This window comes from Chiloscyllium punctatum, chromosome 1 (assembly GCF_047496795.1).
Source record: "Chiloscyllium punctatum isolate Juve2018m chromosome 1, sChiPun1.3, whole genome shotgun sequence".
Taxonomy (NCBI): Eukaryota; Metazoa; Chordata; class Chondrichthyes; order Orectolobiformes; family Hemiscylliidae; genus Chiloscyllium; species Chiloscyllium punctatum.
Genome location: NC_092739.1, coordinates 6,476,288 through 6,496,039, shown reverse-complemented (window position 1 = coordinate 6,496,039; position 19,752 = coordinate 6,476,288). Strand labels below are relative to the sequence as shown.

Sequence of the window (19,752 nt, the reverse complement as noted above, 5' to 3'; positions counted from 1 at the left end):
GAGGCTGGAACCGAACCTGGGTCTCTGGCGCTGGGAGGAGCAGTGCTAATCATCTACCTTTGGTGTTCTGTGGTATTACCATCACTAAATCACCCACCATCAAAAATCTGGGTATTACCACGAAGCAGAAACTAAGCTTAAGCAAGCATATAAATATTATGGCTGCAAAAGCTAATCAGCGTTTGGCGACTTTGCAATGAATAACTCACCTCCTGATTCCATAAAGCCTGTCTATCACTTACATGCCATATGTCAGGGTGTTCTAGAATATTCTCCCCTTGGCTGAATTAGTGCAGTTCAAACAACACTCATGAAGCTTCAGCATCATCCAGGACAAAGGCTCACTTGATCAGTATTGCACCCACTACCTTAACCATTCACTCTCTCCAGTACCAGTGTACCATGGCTGCAGTGTGCACCCATTTATAAGATGCACCACAACAACTCCATAAGCCTCCTTCACTAGCAGTTTCCAACCTGCCAACTCTACCATAAATGCTGCAGACATTTAGGAAAACCAACATCTGCAAGCTCCCCTCCAAGTCTTGAAACAACATCACTGTCTCTTCACTGCTGCTGGGCTCAAACGTCCAGAGCTCCCCTCCATGTAATGGTAGTGCCGGTATCTCTGCACCAGATGACGGTAGCTGTTTAAGAAGGCAGCTCACCGCTATCATCTCAAGGACAATCAGGGATTGGCAATAGGTGTTGGCCCATGCAGCAACATTTACATCTGTAAACATTGTTTTTAAAGTGAATTGAAAATGGAAGAGATCATTGCTGCCTACATCCGGAAGAATCAAATCAATTTTTTTTAAAAAAGCTTCATTCAAATGATGTGGGCATTGCTGGCTGGACTACATTCCTATGTCCATTTCTAGTTGCTTGAGGGGGTGGGGGTGAGTTGCCTTCTTGAATCACTGTGGTTCCACGTGCTGTTGGCAAACCCACAATGCCATTAGTGAAGGATTTGACAGTGAAGCAACAGCGATGTATTTCTAAGTCAGGATGGTGGATGAGTTGGTGGGGAACTTGCAGCTAGTGGATCCCATTTGGATGGTGCTGTCCAAGCATTCTCAATGAATTTCTACAGTAGATGATACACACTTGCTGCTACTGAGCATTAGTGGTGGAGGGAGGGAAGGTTTGTGAATGTGGTGCCGAATAAGAGGGCTGCTTTGTCCTGGACGATACCAAGCTATTCCAGAAAGCTGACACTGACGGTCAGGTACACTAAGGAATCCAACGCGCTAGCTCAGCCTGTGGTATGATACCAATGTCATCCACTGCATCTATTGCACCCAGTGTGGTCTCCTCTACATCGGGGCTTCTTGGGGATCATTTCAGAGAACACCTCTGGGACTCCCACACCAACCAATCCCACTGCCCCCTGAACACTTCAACTCCCCCTCCCACTCCCTAAAGGACATGCAGGTCCTGGGCCTCCTCCATCACCAAACCATTACCACCTGATGCCTGGAGGAAGAACGCCTCATCTTCTGCCTCAGGACCCTGCAACAGGATCAATGTGGATTTCAACAGCTTCCTCATTTCCCCTCCCCTCACATTATCCCAGTCCCAAGCCTCCAACTTGGCCCTGCCCTCCGGACCTGTCCATCACTGCCCCTTCTGACCTATCACCTTCTCCCTCACCTTCATCCATCTATCACTTTGTCGTCAGCTACCCCCCCACCACCCCCCCCCCCCCCCCCCCCGCCTCTCATTTATCTCTCGGCCCCCTTCCCCCCCAACATTCTTGATGAAGGGCTTATGCACAAAATGTCGATTCTCCTGCTCCTCGGATACTGCCTGACCCGCTGTGCTTTTCCAGCACCACACTCTCGACTGTGGTAAGATACAGTCAGTTTGAGAACTGGGGATCAGAAGTGACACTGTCTCAAAGTGGTTCTCTGAGGTGCTGAAGCTTGGACAACTTCAGAGATGCTTTTCTATGAATAACCCAATCCACGCTATCATGGAATGATCAGATAGAAGGCCACAAAGAACAAATATGAACAGCCTCCAATATGCAGACATGCAAAATATAATACATGATAACATTAAGTACAACATGATTATCTCAGTTAACCTGAAACCAATGGGTCACGTGATTAGAGTTTTAAAATTTTTCTCAAGTCTCCAATCTTTCCTCATACTGTATTATTTATTCAATTCCTTTTGTAAATTATTACTAAATATGCTTCCACGGTATATTCCGGCAGAATGCTCCAGATGGTCATAACAGACTGCATAAGCAACCTTTTCCTAATTTCTCCTCTGGTTCTTTTGTCAAGTATTTTAAAAATCTGTGCCACGTGGACATTGATCTGCCTGCCAGCCCAAACAGTTTCTCCTTAGTTATTCTACCTTAAAACTGCTTATAATTTTGAACATAGCTGTTAAATTTTCCTACTCCAAGAAGGATGCCTAGTTTGGCTTCCACAAACATGCTCCTCATTCCTTTTGATGTACCACCAGCCATGAGTGGGTGAGGGTAGAATTCACTGCATGAGAGGTAATGGTTTGATGTTGGGCAGGGGGTAGGATCACAAGTCATTGAGGAAGCAACGGGGGAAAAAGGGGTCGGTTGAGGAGTAGTATCCACACAAGAAACAGTATCTGGGCAAAACAGTGGAACAGTGATTGGACAGTGTGAGGGGAATGGCTTCCCAAGGTGACAAAAGTAGAATACTCCAGAGAACTTCAGATGGGGTTTAAGTCAGTATAAAAAGAAACCGAAGCAAGCATACAGATCTAAGGAGGTCATTCAGCCTTCAGACCAAGCCTGCAGCCAGACAGGATAATTGTCAGCGTCTCAATTATTACTTCCCTTCCCTTATGGGACATGTTTCTCAAAGTGTAATTTCTCCACTTCTATTATTTTATTAAACCCCAGTAGTTCTACCCTCTCTATATTTTCTCCGTAGCAAGGTCCGATCATCTCTCTATTTTGTGAAAACATGCTAAAATATTCATTAAGAACTCCTCACAAAAGTTAACTTCTTGGTCTGTAATTAGGGTTCTGGGATCATGTCTGAGCAGGCATTCTTTATGTAGGAATATTGACAAAATATTTGACTATGGGAGGCATCATTGTCATATTCAGAAATGCCACATTTAACCACAGGGGCATTATGAATGTTCACACATTTTGGTTTTAAATTAAAGTAACATCCATTTGCACTAATGACTTAATCTGGAGATGGCTCTTCCAAGGAAACTTCAGAAAAGCAGCATAAATGATCGATTTCGGCCATTTATACCAATCCTCCACAGATTGCACCCATCTCTGTCTAAAATTACATGAGATTGGGAGAATTCCCAGATTTGTATCCCATCATCTCTTGTTCTTTCCTGAAGGAAGGCCGATGTCAGGTCAGAAAGAGACTGACTATGTTATAATGCCACAAACATTCTTCACTGGTTCCTTCTTGAAATGGAGAGTAGACACCAATGAGGTGTAGGATTGGGGACTGCTTTGCTGTCCTAGCTGTCTGAACAAACATCTGACAATCGCTAACTTAGCTTCCAGGTGGTGAGCAGTGGTTGACAGAAGCTGTATGATGTTTATTGGTTGATCATGAAACTGTTCCATATAGCCGAAGAGTCAAACATTTTCAAAGATAACACATGGCAAAAGGTAATAACTTTAGTACTCTCAACAATTTACTTCATATTTCTAATGCATATTTTCATGAAAAGGGATCTTAATCTCAAATTGCTTGCAGATATACTGGCCCTTGAAGTATGACATGCATTTTTTAAAAGAAAGACATACCAAGCCAAAAGATGGCTGAGAATGTAAATTCAGTGGGTCTCTGAAATACCTCTGTAGATTACACAGAATCCTAAAGAGGAACCATGAAATATCACACCTGAAGAATGGTAAGGGATCTTGAAAGAGAAATATGCCATTCAAAAAGCTGAGCGGTGATCTCCTATGTAATATGTCCCACACTCCAGACATGATGAATTGAAAAAAAGGCAGTTATGGGCGAAAGACATATTTTGTGTTATACATGGATCTCAGTAAGGCCTTTGATAAGGTTCCCCATGGTAGGCTAATGGAGAAAGTGAAGTTGCATGTTGTTTGTGGTATTCATAAATGATCTGGAGGAAGGTGTCGGCAGTCTGATTAGTGGGTTTGCAGATGACTAAGATTGGTGGAGTAGCAGATACTGAAGGGGACTGTCAGAGAATGCAGCAGAATATAGATAGATTGGAGAGTTGGGCAGAGAAATTGCAGATGGAGTTCAGTCCGGGTAAATGTGAGGTGTTGCATTTTGGAAGATCCAATTCAAGAGCGAACTATACAGTAAATGGAAGAGCCCTGGGGGAAAATTGATGCACAGAGAGATCTGGGTGTTCAGGTCCATTGTAACCTGATGGTGGCAACGCAGGTCAATAGAGTGGTCAAGATGGCATACGGCATATTTTCCTTCATCATATGAAGTATTGAGTACAAGAGTTGGAAGATCATGTTACAGTTGTGTAGGACTTTGGTTCGGCCAGATTTGGAATACTGTGTACAGTTCTGGTTGCCACATTGCCGTAAGGATGTGAATGCTTTGGAGAGGGTGCATGGGAGGTTTACCAGGATGGTGCCTGTTATGGAGGATGCTAGCTATGAAGAGAGGTTGAGTAGATTATGATTATTTTCATTAGGAAGACAGAGGTTGAGGGCGGACCTGATTGAGGTCTACAAAATCATGAGATTTACAGACAGTGGATAGCAAGAAGCTTTTTCCCAGAGTGGGGGACTCAATTACTGGGGGTCACGAGTTCAAGGTGAGAGGGAAAAGGTTTAGGGGAGATATGTGTGGAAAGGTCTTTACACAGAGGGTGGTGGGTGCCTGGAATGCGTTGTTACTGGCGGTGGTCGAGGCAGGCACTTTTAAGATGTATCTAGACAGAGACATGAATGGACAGGAAGCAGAGGCAAACAGATCCTTGGAAAATAGACGACAGGTTTAGATAGAGGATCTGGATCAGCGCAGGCTTGGAGGGCCGAATGGCCTGTTCCAGTGCTGTAATTTTCTTTGTTCTTGTGTACCTTTCCAGGAATATGCAAGAAAGTGGGTTAAAAGCCGATTGCACCCCTGCTCAGTGTTGCTAGTGTGTGGTGCACGCTTGTGATTTAAGTTACACTGTGCTAAACGTGCTGAGAATGGACACAGCTGAGAATTTCCACTGGTTACACGTGCAGACAAAAAGTCTTTCTCTCTCTGATTGCTGAAAACAGGTAGTCAGCAAAGTTACTATTGAAGGAAGCTTGCATAGAATCAAGAATTTCTAGGCAACTGCCCAGACATTCCAGTCAGCACTCCCAGAATCCCCCACTTTATTACATCAGGGACAGGCAGAAAACTGTTGTCTATTTTCTTTTACTTTTTCTTTTTGGACTCCCCTCTCAGTGCACCCAAGTGTCACATTTGATCATCTTATCATATGGTTTAGAACTCATTCCTTTTTTTATTCTAGAAAGCCTGATTAAATTGGCTCCTCTTAAATTAATCTTATAGAAACCAAGTCAAAAAGGGGTTGAATAAACCAGGTTAGCCAGTTCCTCCCACTTAACTGGGAGCATAACCATTTGGGGGTATTCTATTGGAATGTAACTATTTCGGAACCTCTTGCAACAACATTTAATTACTTATTTCAGATATTTATTCCTATCACATAGATGATCAAATGAGATACAAAAGATTTTCCATTTCGGCAATGACCATAACTAGCTTAGCACTACTGAATCAGCCCATACACAATGAATATAAAGTGAACTGTGCAATTTCTCATTGTGCAGAAACAAAAATTATATTTGCTTCAGTGAAGAACTGACTGAACCAAAAAAGAATGTCCAGATTTTGAAAGGAAAATCAGGAAATTAATATCTTACTTCAACTGGAGCTTTAGACATGAAGCTGGGCTTCTGTGCAACAAAATTTCCAACGGGTGTCTCCACAGGCAGAGGGGGAGGATTTTCAATGTCTTCTGAAGATGCAGGTGAAAGGAAGAAGAAAGAATAGTCAACACTCACATTCCATAACATATACCTTGTAAATCACAGTTAAACGATATAAAACCAACACAGGAACACAACTGAATTTCTGTTCATCCAAGACATCAAACAATGTCTCTTTTTCTCACTGAAATGGTTCTGAAGACTTCTGATTATTTCCAATGACTGGCATTGCTAATTATTTTTGCGCAATTTGCATCTGACAAGTAATGACAATCCTAAGCTTCATGCACTAAAGCTTCCTGAGAGAGGGAAAGAACATAAAAATGACTCAAACACACAAACACCCACAGAAACAAAACAAGGAACATTCACTTTTACCTGGTTTGTTTGGTATACGAATTACTGTAGGTTTACGTACTAAGGGTGGCCGACTTGACGCAGTATCCGTGCATCCTGTCATACCTCTAGGTAATGTCTGAAAAGGATCTGATCACACAGAGAAAAGAATGGGGATAATGTTAAATATTTCGTACGGAATATGTCCTTTACCTGTCACCACATTCTAACCCACCCATCCTGATAATGCACTGTATACTAGCAGGAAATTTCTTCTGTTTTATTTTTGTCTGGACTGAGAATGCTGTTGGCAAGACCAAGGTTTGATGCCCAGCCAAGTTGCCCTTGAACTGTTTCTCTCTCTCTCTCTCTCTTTCTCAGCCGTTTCAGAGGGCAGTTTAACAGACAACTACTGGGCTGTCTTCAGTCCTGGGAGCTACCCTTTAGGAAAGATGTGAAGGCATTAGACAGAAAGCAAAAAATATTAATCAGTATGCGATAATGCTCCCAGGGATGAGGGATCCTGTGAGTAAGGAATATTCAGTGACATGAACAGATTGAAGAAATCCTCAGTGTCCCCTTTCATCTCTTTCTCAAACACTCCTTACACCATGCAGTGATGACAGTAATTTGAGACAATTGGATGACAGCAGAATTTTGTTTTAAAGAGAGGAACCATCTGCAACGACTGAATGGAAATTACGTTGAATACCATACTCTATTACATTATTGCGACAACTGACATCACTGTTCCCTATCACAGTTTTCCAGACATGCAGAAATACCTATGTAGGGAGAAGGGATACTGGGTCTTTGATGTAATAGTTTCCCCATGCCTACAGGCTAGCCACACGTGATAATCTGCATAAGCTACCTGTGAGCTGCGGCAATTTATGGAGCAGAAGTCTGTAATTTCAAAAAGAGGGAGAGGAAAGACATCGGAGAGAAAAAAAAATCATCCTTAGAGATCACCTTCTCTAACTGTGCCACTAGGAAGCACACATAACACAATCTAGAAACAAATGCAGCTAACATTTCATTACCTAATGTCACTAGAGAGGTCACATTATCTGCTGTTGGAGTGGTAGGTACAACATCATCATCAAAGCTGATCAGATCTTCTGTGCTTGAGGCTACATCTGGAGGAGCTGTATGCTTGCTGGGTGAGGAATCTTCATCCTGCATCATAGAGGCTTTTGTTATGGGCAACATTGAAGGTTTAGAAGATAGAGAAGGCATATCGTGGTTTTCAGAAAAGGTCCTTTTTGCCACAGTAGGCCTCGGTGCTGGGACAGGAACTTGATTCCCCCTATTTGCAGGTCTTTCTCTCTGAGGACTGAGAGCAGCTGAAAGTGCATCTTTGCCTGAATCTAAAGTACTGTTACTTCCATGGCTTGGCTTTGACGCTGTGCAGATATTGGACTTTGGTTTCTTGGGTGGTTCCGGCTTTGCAGCAGCTGCAGCCATTTTTTGGGGTTTTGGAAGGAGGACTGGCCCCTGCCTTTCTGCTGCGACAGGTTTTGTATCAGCCACCTTTTCAGATGCCCCTGAATCCTTGTTGGCTGCAGACGGTTTGGGAGCTACTGTTGGTTTCACGTGGCCAACAGCTGGCCTTGGCCCGAATGACCGTGGAGCAACCTCTGGCCTCTTTGAAGGCCGCGTGCTTCCAACAGAATTTTCAGAATCCGTTTGTGTTTCAAATGCCTTGATCCTCGCAAGGAAGCTTTGTCCACTGTTATCACCCATTCTATCTTGACTGGCAAAATTATCTTCTATAAATGGATTACGGCACGTTAACTTGTGAAAAGCATCAATTTCTTTATCTTCTCCCTCTGAAGTCTCACTTTTCAGTTCTTCACAAAGTATCTTCAAGTTACCTAAGGACCTGGGCCTTGGGATGGGTCGCTTCACAGCATTCGTGTTTGTTTGAACACTTTGTTCCCTGCTGGGATTACTTTCTATCGAGATCAAAGGTGCTTCACTTTCCACAGGCTTTAGAGGAATGAGGCACACAGCTGGCCTGGAGGGTTTCACTGGTCTCTGAACTAGAACAAAAAAAAAGGTACAAGATAAACTGAAAACAAAATGTATAAAAAGTTGACAAATGCATACAACATTTCAAAACGTTACGGACCAGATCAACCCTCTTCAAAATATATCAAGGAGATAGCCTAAACTCTAACCTTTTATTTTATTTACAGGTAAGTGTAAGGTACTGTGTTCCAGATATAATTCGTTTGGTCCACTAATCGGCTTTAAGCTAAGCACACTTTATTTTTACACCATAGCTAAAATACAAACAAAAAGAACTGACATAACTTTTACTCAATGAAAATAATATATTATTTAACTGCCATATTGGAACATCAACTGTCCCAATATAGCAGCATCCCATGAACACACCCCTGGCAAAGGCAAATTCAGCAAAACAGATTTACCTCATGTGCTATCTCCCTTCCAGTCCGGGAGAAAGGAACACTGAAAGAAACATTCTTGTAGCAGAGAGAGAGAACAAAAGTTTTGCACTGCAGCAAAGAGAGAACTGTATCTTTCAGCTTCAAAAGCCTACTCCAAACCCCAACTGAAAGCACAACTAAAACCCTGGTTCAGTGTGAGTCTGACTCCACCCTTTCATACCTCTTTTGTCCAATTTTAAAAAAAACACTCAAAGCTGTTTACTCACTGCATCTGACGCAGACATTTCGGACCACTGTGGTAATATCTGTCTGCACGAGAGGCAGGATAGAACAAATCACTCTCAAAGTACTGTGACAAAAGTACCATTTCTGGGATTTGGAAGTAATTGGTAATATTGTCCATTTACTATTTGTTTCTAGGAACTCACGTAGTAGTGGAAGAAGAAAATTAGGATGGACAGACATTGTAATCTGATTTCAAACTCAGACCCATTAACTCAAACAGAAACTGTGTGTAATTTTTGGATCTGCACAGAGGCCAGGTCTGGCTGTTGTATGACACCAGCAGCAAGTATGTTGCAGCCAGAGCAAAACGGAGATCATACAGAAATTCTTTTCCCTTTTCTTGCAACTTCTCCTGCTCTATGTCACCTCTGCTCACTCTCACACTCATGCTCAATGCCAAAGAGAAGGCCTGCTAGGGGCCTTGTCTGGTAGCAACTGGTTTTTTACATAAGTTATTAAGCTACCTGAAAACTGCTATAGCTCCACCTTAACCAGCTTCTGTCGACTACTGGAAGTTGAGTGTATGGAAAAGCATCTAAAACATTCAGATTTGTAGCAACAGCCTGAAGAAATAACGCAGCAACTAACCTGTAAGTAACTCACGATCCCTTTAAATAATGCTAGTGCAAGGTTTTTTATCTCATTAAAAGTATAGTTTAGTTTTCCAAGGCTAAAGAGACCAAACTGAAGTGCAAGTTCCAAGATGTCAGAGTTGGTGTGAAATCACGTCATGATCTTCCTGCCCGGACTGTTACTGGCACTTTTTATGATTGGGTGCAAGCAATCCACTTTATAAAAATGTTTTTCAGTACACGTATACATTGTGAATGCTCTTCTGGTGCTTGACAAGGACTCATAATACTCCATGGATGTGGTTACTGTCACTTGCTAACAACTGCTTAGAGCCACTGATGAGACACGAGTCAAGGCAAGGAACATGACAGGCAAAGTTACTGAGAGGGTGTAGTGAATCTACTAATGAGAAATACTACCCCTCCCTTACACAACCTGGAAGTCGAGAAAGCAATAACAGCACACACTCTGGTCTGTGCTTGTGGGACTTTGACCAGCGTCAGCCAAAGAAGCTGAGCTGTATTCACTTGAGCTGCCTTTGGGCGCTTCTGAAGATCAGATGCAGAACAAACTAGCAAACGCTAAAGGTGCTCACCTAAGATGTAAGGCCAAGCATCCACATCCACAGTGAGACAGTCACAAAGGAGGTGGACTGGTCCCCTACCAAGAATGCCTGACACTTGCTTACCAAACAGAACCTTTTCTGAACGCCTTGAATCTAGCTGCCAGAGCGTGATATGAGTAAAAAAAAAATCCAAGTATGAGTAAAAAAGATGAAAGACAAGAGCTTCCAGTGGCCACAAGTGTGCTGGTCATTTGCTAAGGGCAGCAGTGAAAATAACCAAGTAACAGACCATTTGCCTGTTATTGATACAAGGATGAAAGAAAGACATCCAGGCCTAAAGAAAATCCAAAACAGTCACATAACCCTAAACTATAAAAATGATATTTTTCAACAAATTTTAAAAATAGTACAGTGCAGTACTGAGTGTAAATCAGGGATTGTGCTCTCCATGTTTCCTATGAGGAAATGCATCTAAAATGGTGGATTTGCTGCAGTTAACGTTTGTCTGTTTGGAAATTGGAATGTAAATTCCACTGCTGGCACCTATTGACTTGTTTGGAATGTATGTGCGTATCCAATGAAAAAATGTTTGGCCATGTTGTGATTTACTTCCTAACACTGACAGTGCAGGAACACGCTAATGTGGAAGTGCTAACAGAGCAACAACCAGGGATAAAGAGGTGAAAGGAAAATCTTTTGTGGGAATACAATAAAAGACATTTTTGTTAAAAACAAGTATCAAAGTAATGAAGCTAACATAATATTCAGTTCTTGCAAGGACAATCCTCCCCCAGATAATAAAGACAACGAACAGTTCATTAATAGTTCTGCAGACAGTAAGCAAGCACAGCAGCTGAAAATTGGATATATCTGATAAGTTCCAGACAGCTGATCCAAGTCTGTTGCATTCAGCATGATCTGGGTGCCCAAATCCCAAAAATAGTATTGGAATCAAAAATCCCAGGTTCTGAAAAGGGACTTTGCATCCTTAGCCACTTAACAAGTGTTTGCCTTAACTTAGATGATACTTTTCATTGTTAAATTCACTATTACTATGCCTTAATTATACACACATGTACACGTACTGATTTTAGTCAAAACAGGCCTTAAGCTCATATAGTCCTAAATGTATATATGTCATTACCAACAGTGTGTTTTCCAACCTGTTGCTGGAATGCTCTCTCGCAAACTTGCAAAATCAGCGTCAGCACTCCGTGTCTCGATATTCTCAGAGTCCTGGTCAAATTCCGTCTGTGTTGATGCTGTGGTTGTTGAACGCCTTGGGGGAGATGTTGTGGGAACTGGCTGCCGGTTAATTTCTCTAATCACCTGCTCATAGGATGGTGGAGGCTGCAACCAAAGTTTAGAACATGAACACGCCACCAACACAATCTCTGCAAAAGTTACTGGTGATAACGTCAAATTATTTTTAAACAAGATAATTTCTTACTTCTGCTGCAACAGGTTCATCAATTCTCCAGAGAGTTCGGGGATATGAAAGTCCAAGCCCAGCTGAATTTGGTGAACCGGGATACCAGTGATTTGGTCCTATGGGCTCTGCAGCTATTACTGTAATGTCTGGGCGCCTGGGGAAAGAGGTAAACACTCTTTCAGTAATCCAGCAACATAGAACTAAAGGCACAGGCCTCTCGATACTCAATCAAGGTCATTTTTAGTGGAATTATCTGAAAACCCATCACCACAGAGTTGTGAACTACAGTAAAGAAACTCCTTCCTTGTGGCTTGGGAATTGGCAAATATGAAATAGTTGAGTTAATTTTAAAATTCAAAGTTACGCTGTGTATGCTTCATGAACTGATTTCACTGATGGAGGAATTGTGCATAATAAGTTGAATCCTGCCCTGACATTGAAGGAAAAAAAAAAGAGGAACAGCTGACAAAGATCCACAGGCAAGTACGGAGCTGCCAGTTACTCAGCTGCTAAGTCTTTTGACTGACTCACTATCTACTACTGTAATTCAATACATTTCTGTATCTTATAGCCATGAGACGAAACTTATTAAGCATTCGCTACATATCTTCTATTCACATATAAAACAAAACTTTCAAGTTATTTTTCAATATTATTAAAATGTCTGACTGACCAAACCTCTAAGTTCAATTGTTTGTTTTGAATACTACTTAGAGTCATTGAGATGTACAGCACCAGAAACAGACCTTTCGGTCCAACCCGTCCATGCTGACCAGATATTCTAAATTAATCTCGTCCCATTTGCCAGCACTTGGCCCATTTTCCTCTAAACTCTTCCTATTCACATACCCATCAGATGCCTCTTAAATGTTGTAATTGTACCAGCCTCCACCACTTCCTCTGGCAGCTCATTCCACACACACACTACCCTCTGTGTGAAAGGTTTCCCATTAGGTCCCTTTTAAATCTTTCTCCACTCACCTTAAACCTATGTCCTTTAGTTCTGGACTCCCCTACCTGAGGGAAAAGGCCTTGGCTATTCACCTTATCCATGCCCTTCATGATTTTACAAATCCCTACAAGGTCAACCCACAGCCTCTACTTGCATTAAGTACAGAGCCCTTCATTAAATCCATCAAGATATTAAAAGACATCCAGTGAAGATCTGACCATCACTAAGAAAACGAAACAGACCAACAATATGAAGTACTTTGTTCTGTCACAAAGCTAGTCCCTTTTTTTTCCTAAAAGCTGTTCCTTGGCTCTGTCCTAGATTTTTTTCAGAGGGGTAATGAACTGGGCTGGGCTCTGGTCAGATCGGTTTGGTACAGAGATGAAAAGGATTTTGAGCGGCCTTTTGTTTATCTGTAAACAGATGAGACTTTAGGCCAAAGTGGTCATGTTTTAGAAGTGACCTGTATCATGAAAGGGGAATAGCCAGCTCTCTAGCTGAGCAGTTTAGTTCAGTCTTGAACTAGTTAGAAGTTCAACAGGGAGCTGTGTGGAAATTCTCCCTCTCTCTCTGTTTCTGCCCTTCAATTTCAACCTGTAAGCATGTGTTCCATTTATACTGATTTTCAAAGGGAGTTTGCTTATTGGGACTGTTGTGTGAATTCGGAACAGCATAATTAAGTCTAGTTTGGATAGTCTGAGTTCTGTTGGGGTTCTTTATTCTGTTCTTTGTGTTTCATTGAGTAATTTTGCGAATAAAGTTTTGTCTGTTTTAAAACCTGGTAGCCAACCTAACTTACTCCGGGTAATTTTCAACATACACTTACTGAAACAAGTTGCAAAGTTACGGTCTGGGCTGCCTGCTTAAGAAAGTTTTGAGTGGTCTAGCCTAGTCCATAACAGTTCAGCATTCAATGAGGTGTTGTGCTGTATTCAATTCATCACACAGACCAACAACACACCGGGACACTTGCTGTGGGAGAGGGGAAATCTAGTCATCGTGGCCCACATGAATACTAATGACAGAGGCAAGACAAAGAAAGAGGTCACGCACAATCGGTACAATGAGCTAGGCATCAAATTAAGCAGGAGAACCTCAAAAGATAATAATGTCTGGATTATTACTTTCAGGGAAATAAGATTAGAGAAATTAATGTATGGCTCAAAGACTGGTGTGGGAAAAGTTCATGGGGAGCATTGAGGATTTTATATCTCCATGTAAAAAGAGATGTAAACGAACAAACTAGGGAAGACATAGCAAATCGCACAATTATAATCAGGCAATGGAAACCGGCATTAATTTGGGACATGATAACCAGACAGTAAGAGAAGGGGTTAGAGTGTACAAAGCCATAGAGTAAATCAATAGTTACAGCTCGAGGCTACAAAAATAATTAATAAATGTAATGAAAGGCTTTGTATCAAATGCAAGTAATATTCAAAACAAAATAAAAATTGAACTGTGAGTACAAACAGAAATAGAGAAATATGATCTGGTAGCCATTACAGAGACAGGGCTGCAGGATGACATGGATTGGGGCCTGAATAGTGAAGGTATATGACATTTAGGAAGGGCAGGAGGCTGGGAAACAGTGGAGGGGTGGTTCTGTAACTGAATTTTGCATATTATAGTGGGAGTGACCCATGTTCAGGATACTAGGATATAGGAGCACTGAGAAATGATAAAGGCCGGAAGTAACTTGAAAAGATGATGGTTCCTCTTGTGACAGATTCCAGACGAGGGCCACCATTTAAGAAAAAGGTGTCCCCCAGAGATTAGGCAATTCTTTATTCTCAGCTCCTGTACATCTTTGGAACACTCTTCCTGAAAAACCAGTGGAAGCAGAGGCTTTGAATATTTTTAAAGGCAGAGGTGGATAGTTTCTAGGGGATGGAAAGTTGTCAGAGGAGGGAGGAATGTGAAGTTGAGATTATACTTTGATCAACCACGATCTTTTTAAATAGCGGAGCAGGCTTGAGGAATTCTTGAAGGTCCAAATGATGTAACCCTGTTCCATCTCATATGTTTGCATATTTGTAAAACAAACTGTGGAACTTTGAAGTAAACCTGGAAACAGCAATAGACATTTAGTAGAAAGCATATTTGATCCTAATGAATATCTCAATACTGTGGACAAACACGCAGCTTCGACTGACAGAATAGAAAATGGAACATCCTACACTTCATTTTACTCCAGATTCACAGTAATACTGCTGGTGGCTTGGGTACACATTCAACCATCTATCCTCCTTGTCACAGTAAGTGTGTGAGGGAAACCAGAGGGACAAAGGGTGAGAGAAAGTAAGGGGAAATACAAATTTTAAATAGGCAAAAACATGAAGTTCATACCTTCTTTCTCTCCGTAGCTCACTCTGTGACGATGTACGAATTGATGCTGAAGAACAGAACAGGAGAAAAGCAAGAATGTAAGCAGGATTGATAAAGTATTAAGTTGCTGCTACAGCAGGACTTGTTAATGGGAACATTCATTCAATCAACAGTATTTGTTTAGCAGGAACAAATGGACCCAGTGATTTTTTTGGCAGGTCAGAGATATACACACAAATTAGCATCTTCGGTATTGACATTCATCAGATTTCTATGAGTTAGTGTGGCTCTAATGCAATTCTGATTAATGATTCAGTGAAAATAAATCCACCCTTAGCACTGGAATTGCTCACAGATACTTGACGTATCTTCATTATACTTGTTCAATACAGAGTTTGAAACACTTTGAGGAAGGCTTGATTGTGCATTGCAGCATTGGTACACTCATATATGAACATAAATTGTGACTGGCAGTGCAAGGGTGATCACATAATTCTTTAATTTCTTCGTTCAAATTTAACCACAACCACTGGGGTGGGGGTTGGGGGTCTCTTCTAGTTGCTGATTGGATGTGTCCATCATGGAAGAGGTTTGGATAAGCCCGTTTAAAGGGGTACAAAACTGAACCAAACTTCAACATTTGGAGAAGGTGCACCCAAAGAATGGTTATATGAAAATGGAGTCATCATCTTGATACCTTTTAATTACATTGTTAACCAACAGGGATTTGTTTTGGTAATGTCGATGTGGATATTAAATGACAGCGATGGACAAAACAAATTTCAAACCTCAACACTGATACTCTTCATCTTACTAAGTAGTAAATAACACTTCACAAATTCAATGTTTAAACTCAGGAAGATTCTGAGTGAATCTTTGAAGTATTCAATATCCCCGCGTGTATCTGTAATCTGAGCTCTGAAACATTGTTCATCATTGCACAGAGAACAAAAATATAACGGATAAGGAACATAGTTGAATGCATTGAACAGACATAATCACTTGACTGTTCTGAATGAAGTGTTTATTGGAGACGTTGAGCCTGATTAACAGTGTTCGCTTTAGAGAGTGCCGAACAGGAAGTGAAAGAACACAACTCTAATGAATGAATTGGGTAGTGAACTGTGCATTATATTTTAGAATTCTAGGATGACAAGATGGACCAAAATGGCTATACCAGATCCCAATTTATACTCTATAGTATTCACCCTCAAGAAATTACAAGAATAAATGAAGTAGCATTTAATAAAACAAACCATGAAGCATTGCTCAAAAAGTTTAAACAATAGATGATTAGTTTAACAGAGTGCAAAGATTGAACTCCACGATTATATCAGGATGGTAGTTTTCCCACACTGTTCATCAACGTTCATAGAACACTCATATCAAACTCTTTCCTGTTCTTCAAACCTTGCAGACGCACTGCCTGAGAATGTGCCTGAGAAGTCTAAAAGTGGAAAGGCAGAGTTTGTGAAGCTACATCAAAGTTTGTCAAAAGTATTTGTTCAGCTGTTCAGATGAAAGCCTCTGGACTTGCCTCCTCGACACCAAATGAGCTTTGGTTTTATGGGCTCTCTGATCTTGCCTCAGACACCTCCAGCTGCACCATGCTGTTCAGAAAACTAACATATTAAAACATTCTGCTTACTTACTTCTCTTGATAGCTGCCCTTATACTCGATAATGGTCCGTGGCTGTTTAAAGAGAACACAAATCTTCAGTCATTTGGAAATACAACTGCGTTATACTGTTATAAAATACTGGGGGTACTGGAAACCTGGAATAAAAAGGGAAACTGCTGGAGAAACTCAGTAGGTCTGGCAGCATCTGTAGGGAAATAAAGAGTTAATGCTTCGAGTCTGGTAACTCTTCTTCAGTTCTGACACCAAATGTTAACACTCTTTCCTCTGCACAGATGGTGCCAGATCTGCTGAGTTTCTCCCGCAATTTCTCTTTTTGCATTATACTGTTACTTTTAAGCAAGGTACTTCTACAAAGTCAGGGTGCGGGGGGAATGCAGAGGAGGGTGTGGGGTAAAACAAAGAGAAAGTGAGTTCACCACTTGAAATAATGTAATTAATTTAAACAAAGCTTTGTGGATCAGTAGATTCTCAAACAATGGAGCCCTCTAAGTTATATTCCCGGTCTATGCAAACAGATCCCAGACAAAGCAGGGTGAAACACCCATTTGCTTCAATGCTTCCTGTGCTAGCTAGTAATCCCTGCTGGACAGTCAGAATTCCAAGGTTGCAGAGCCTTTAGCCTGCTCAGCTATTTAGAAATCTGCGCTTCACCCTATGTTCATCCCAGATCAGGAGACCACCGCAAAAATTCAAGCACAAAAGGGCAAAGTTTCCGCCAAGGCTTCCTGATCCTTCTTTGTCACTTTGGTATAAGTGCCAGGAAGTGGTGTCTTCGACCATTTTCTCTGGCTCTCCTCAGTTTTTGGTGAAATTACAGCAGAGATTGGAGGAACCTGGATCCCTGCAAACACCAGACCTGTGGGTGGTAATGCTCATACAAGGTACTTACTTACCAATCTGTGCAAAAATATACTATAAGCAGAAATATATTAATCTAATGCATTTCAATTTTATTCCAGTGGTTATTTTTAAGCAGCATTAACGGTTTTAATAATGCACAGTCACCATATGCAAAATAAAAGGAAAGCAAGGAGCATTCAAGGACAAACCAGGGTATTTTAAAAAACATCAGTACTTCACACATGGTTTGAATTCTATGCTCAATTGAAAAATTAATTCTGCCCCAAATGAACTCATATTACTTTAACACTTTTTTGAAGTGAAAAATTGTGAACTTCTCCACCAACTCAAAATATTGTAATTGAATGGAATAATATCTTTTCAGCAAAATCACTGACTTTGCGGTTTATTTTTAGTTTGCATATTAAGAATGCCTTGTTCAGAGCAATGTGTTTTGCTGTTGACTTTTTCATAAATATTTTTCTAATTGCCTTTATAAACCTGCTCACTCTTCCCGCCAAAGACCAGATCCCATTTGAATGACTCATCTACATAGCCTGTTTTTCCATCAGTACACCCACTTCTCTTGGCACACGGTTAGTCCTGAATCCTGGAACAGAGTGACACTTGCGAAACAACAAACAGCTGTGAAAGGCTACAAATGTCTGCAGGAACTCCGAACAGGGAGAATGTTGTTTAACCAGTCTGGAAATCCACCAAACAAGAACAACATTTTTTGGGACAACTACGTGGAATTTCCCGATGGTCTGCTGCGAGTTCTTAAAAACAGGTATTAGTCCTGAAGCAAGAGCATCATTCAAATAGAACGCCCTTTTCTGGACGTCATTTAGCATGAGAGGAAATGAGGCAGTCCAGCAGAGAAGGTCTGGAACTCTCACTCTCTCTCTCTCTCTCTCTCTCTCACACACACACACACAGTACTTGATATGCTGTACTTGCACATATAAAATATCAAAAGAAAGGGAATTGTTTACTTGAAAAACCTAATGTGTTATGGCATTAACCCATGGTACATGGCATTGTCTGTATGAATGTTCAATATTAAGACCATATACGCAGCATGAAATACATCATTTATCATAATTTCTGCAGAATTTCTATTTACACTTGGTGTTGCAGAACAAGATTCACCACATTTAAAAACACATCTTATTCAAGTACCAGCCTAGCTTTTCTCAACTTGCCACTTTACTTAGTTTTACCTACTTGGTCATTTCTATTCCAGTCTCAGTGCTTGCTCTCCTTACCCTTCTCCTTCATACCTTGGCCTTTTCTCTCTCCGGGCCAGGTTTAATGATCTCCAGCACCGTTCTGCACGAGTACTCTCAACCTTCAAAGATGCCAGTACTGTTCCAAAACACACGTTTCTCCCATGTAGCAGAGTGAAATTCTCCCTGCCCCACTGAACATTTGTTTCTCGTCCTTGCCAAGCTGCAAGAACACACATCCTCCTGCAATGCTCTTGCCCCTCCCTATATCCTGCCTGCTGGATTCATACCACAATATCCTTTTTCAAATTAATTTACACAACACTAGTGTTTCTTTCTTCCTTTAGTCTTCCCTCCAGTTTACATTCTTCAAGCTTCATGTCACATAATCATCATCCTTCTTCACTTAACTCATCTGTTTTATATTTTCTTCAACCTTGGTGGGGTTTTCCTCTCAGGGCTTTGAACCTTCACTTTTGTTTCCAAGCCCAAGTGTCTCATGGTAACTAATTAATGACTTATTCCTTCACCTCACATGATTTAGTCTAGATTAAGTACCGCTTTCATTCAGTGAGTGCAAGTAGAGGAACCAAATCAAAGCCTTTTTTTTAAAGCACTACACAGTAATAGATCATTCAAATCATACACTACAATCGTGCCCACTATCAGTGGGTTACAAGATCAGGCAAACAGCAAGATACAATGTACAGGGCAAACAAGACAACTTATGGAACAACCAATACATTAATGTTTGATTAGATTAGATTAGATTCCCTACAATATGGAAAGAGGCCCTTCGGCCCAACAAGTCCACACTGACCCTCCAAAGAGTAACCCACCCTATATTTACCCCTGACTAATGTACCTAACACTACGGGCAATTTAGCATGGCCAATCCACCCTAACCTGCACATTTTTGGATTGTGGAAGGAAACCAGAGCACCCGGAGGAAACCCACGCAGATACTGGGAGAATGTGCAAACTCCACACAGACAGTTGCCTGAGGCAGGAATCGAATCCAGGTCCCTGGCGCTCCAAGGCATCAGTGTTAACCACTGGGCCACCCTCGTTGCTAATATGTAAACTTAACAAGTACACAAAGCATTAAAAACTGGGCCTGCCAACCTCCTTTGCATGTATTGAGCTACTGCAGCCTCCGCATGACTTTTAGCCCAAGTTAAAATTGTTTTA

At 41.3% G+C, this 19,752-nt stretch overlaps 1 protein-coding gene across 3 annotated transcripts in view; it reads right to left on the bottom strand.

Moving 5' to 3' along the window:
- The window catches only part of sh3d19 (SH3 domain containing 19), a 142,147-nt gene that overhangs the window by 41,102 nt on the left and 81,293 nt on the right, over window positions 1-19,752 (bottom strand). For 2 of the 3 annotated variants that reach the window (XM_072558039.1, XM_072557157.1), the window contains exons 3-9: window positions 16,503-16,543; window positions 14,872-14,917; window positions 11,589-11,724; window positions 11,302-11,488; window positions 7,342-8,343; window positions 6,341-6,448; window positions 5,897-5,991 (exon numbers count right to left, since the gene is read on the bottom strand). In XM_072558039.1, the coding sequence (XP_072414140.1) occupies window positions 5,897-5,991; window positions 6,341-6,448; window positions 7,342-8,343; window positions 11,302-11,488; window positions 11,589-11,724; window positions 14,872-14,917; window positions 16,503-16,543 (1,615 nt within the window). Of the gene's footprint in view, window positions 1-5,896; window positions 5,992-6,340; window positions 6,449-7,341; window positions 8,344-11,301; window positions 11,489-11,588; window positions 11,725-14,871; window positions 14,918-16,502; window positions 16,544-18,559; window positions 18,583-19,752 lie in introns of those variants that run through there. The other variant, XM_072558835.1, reaches the window with a different exon arrangement.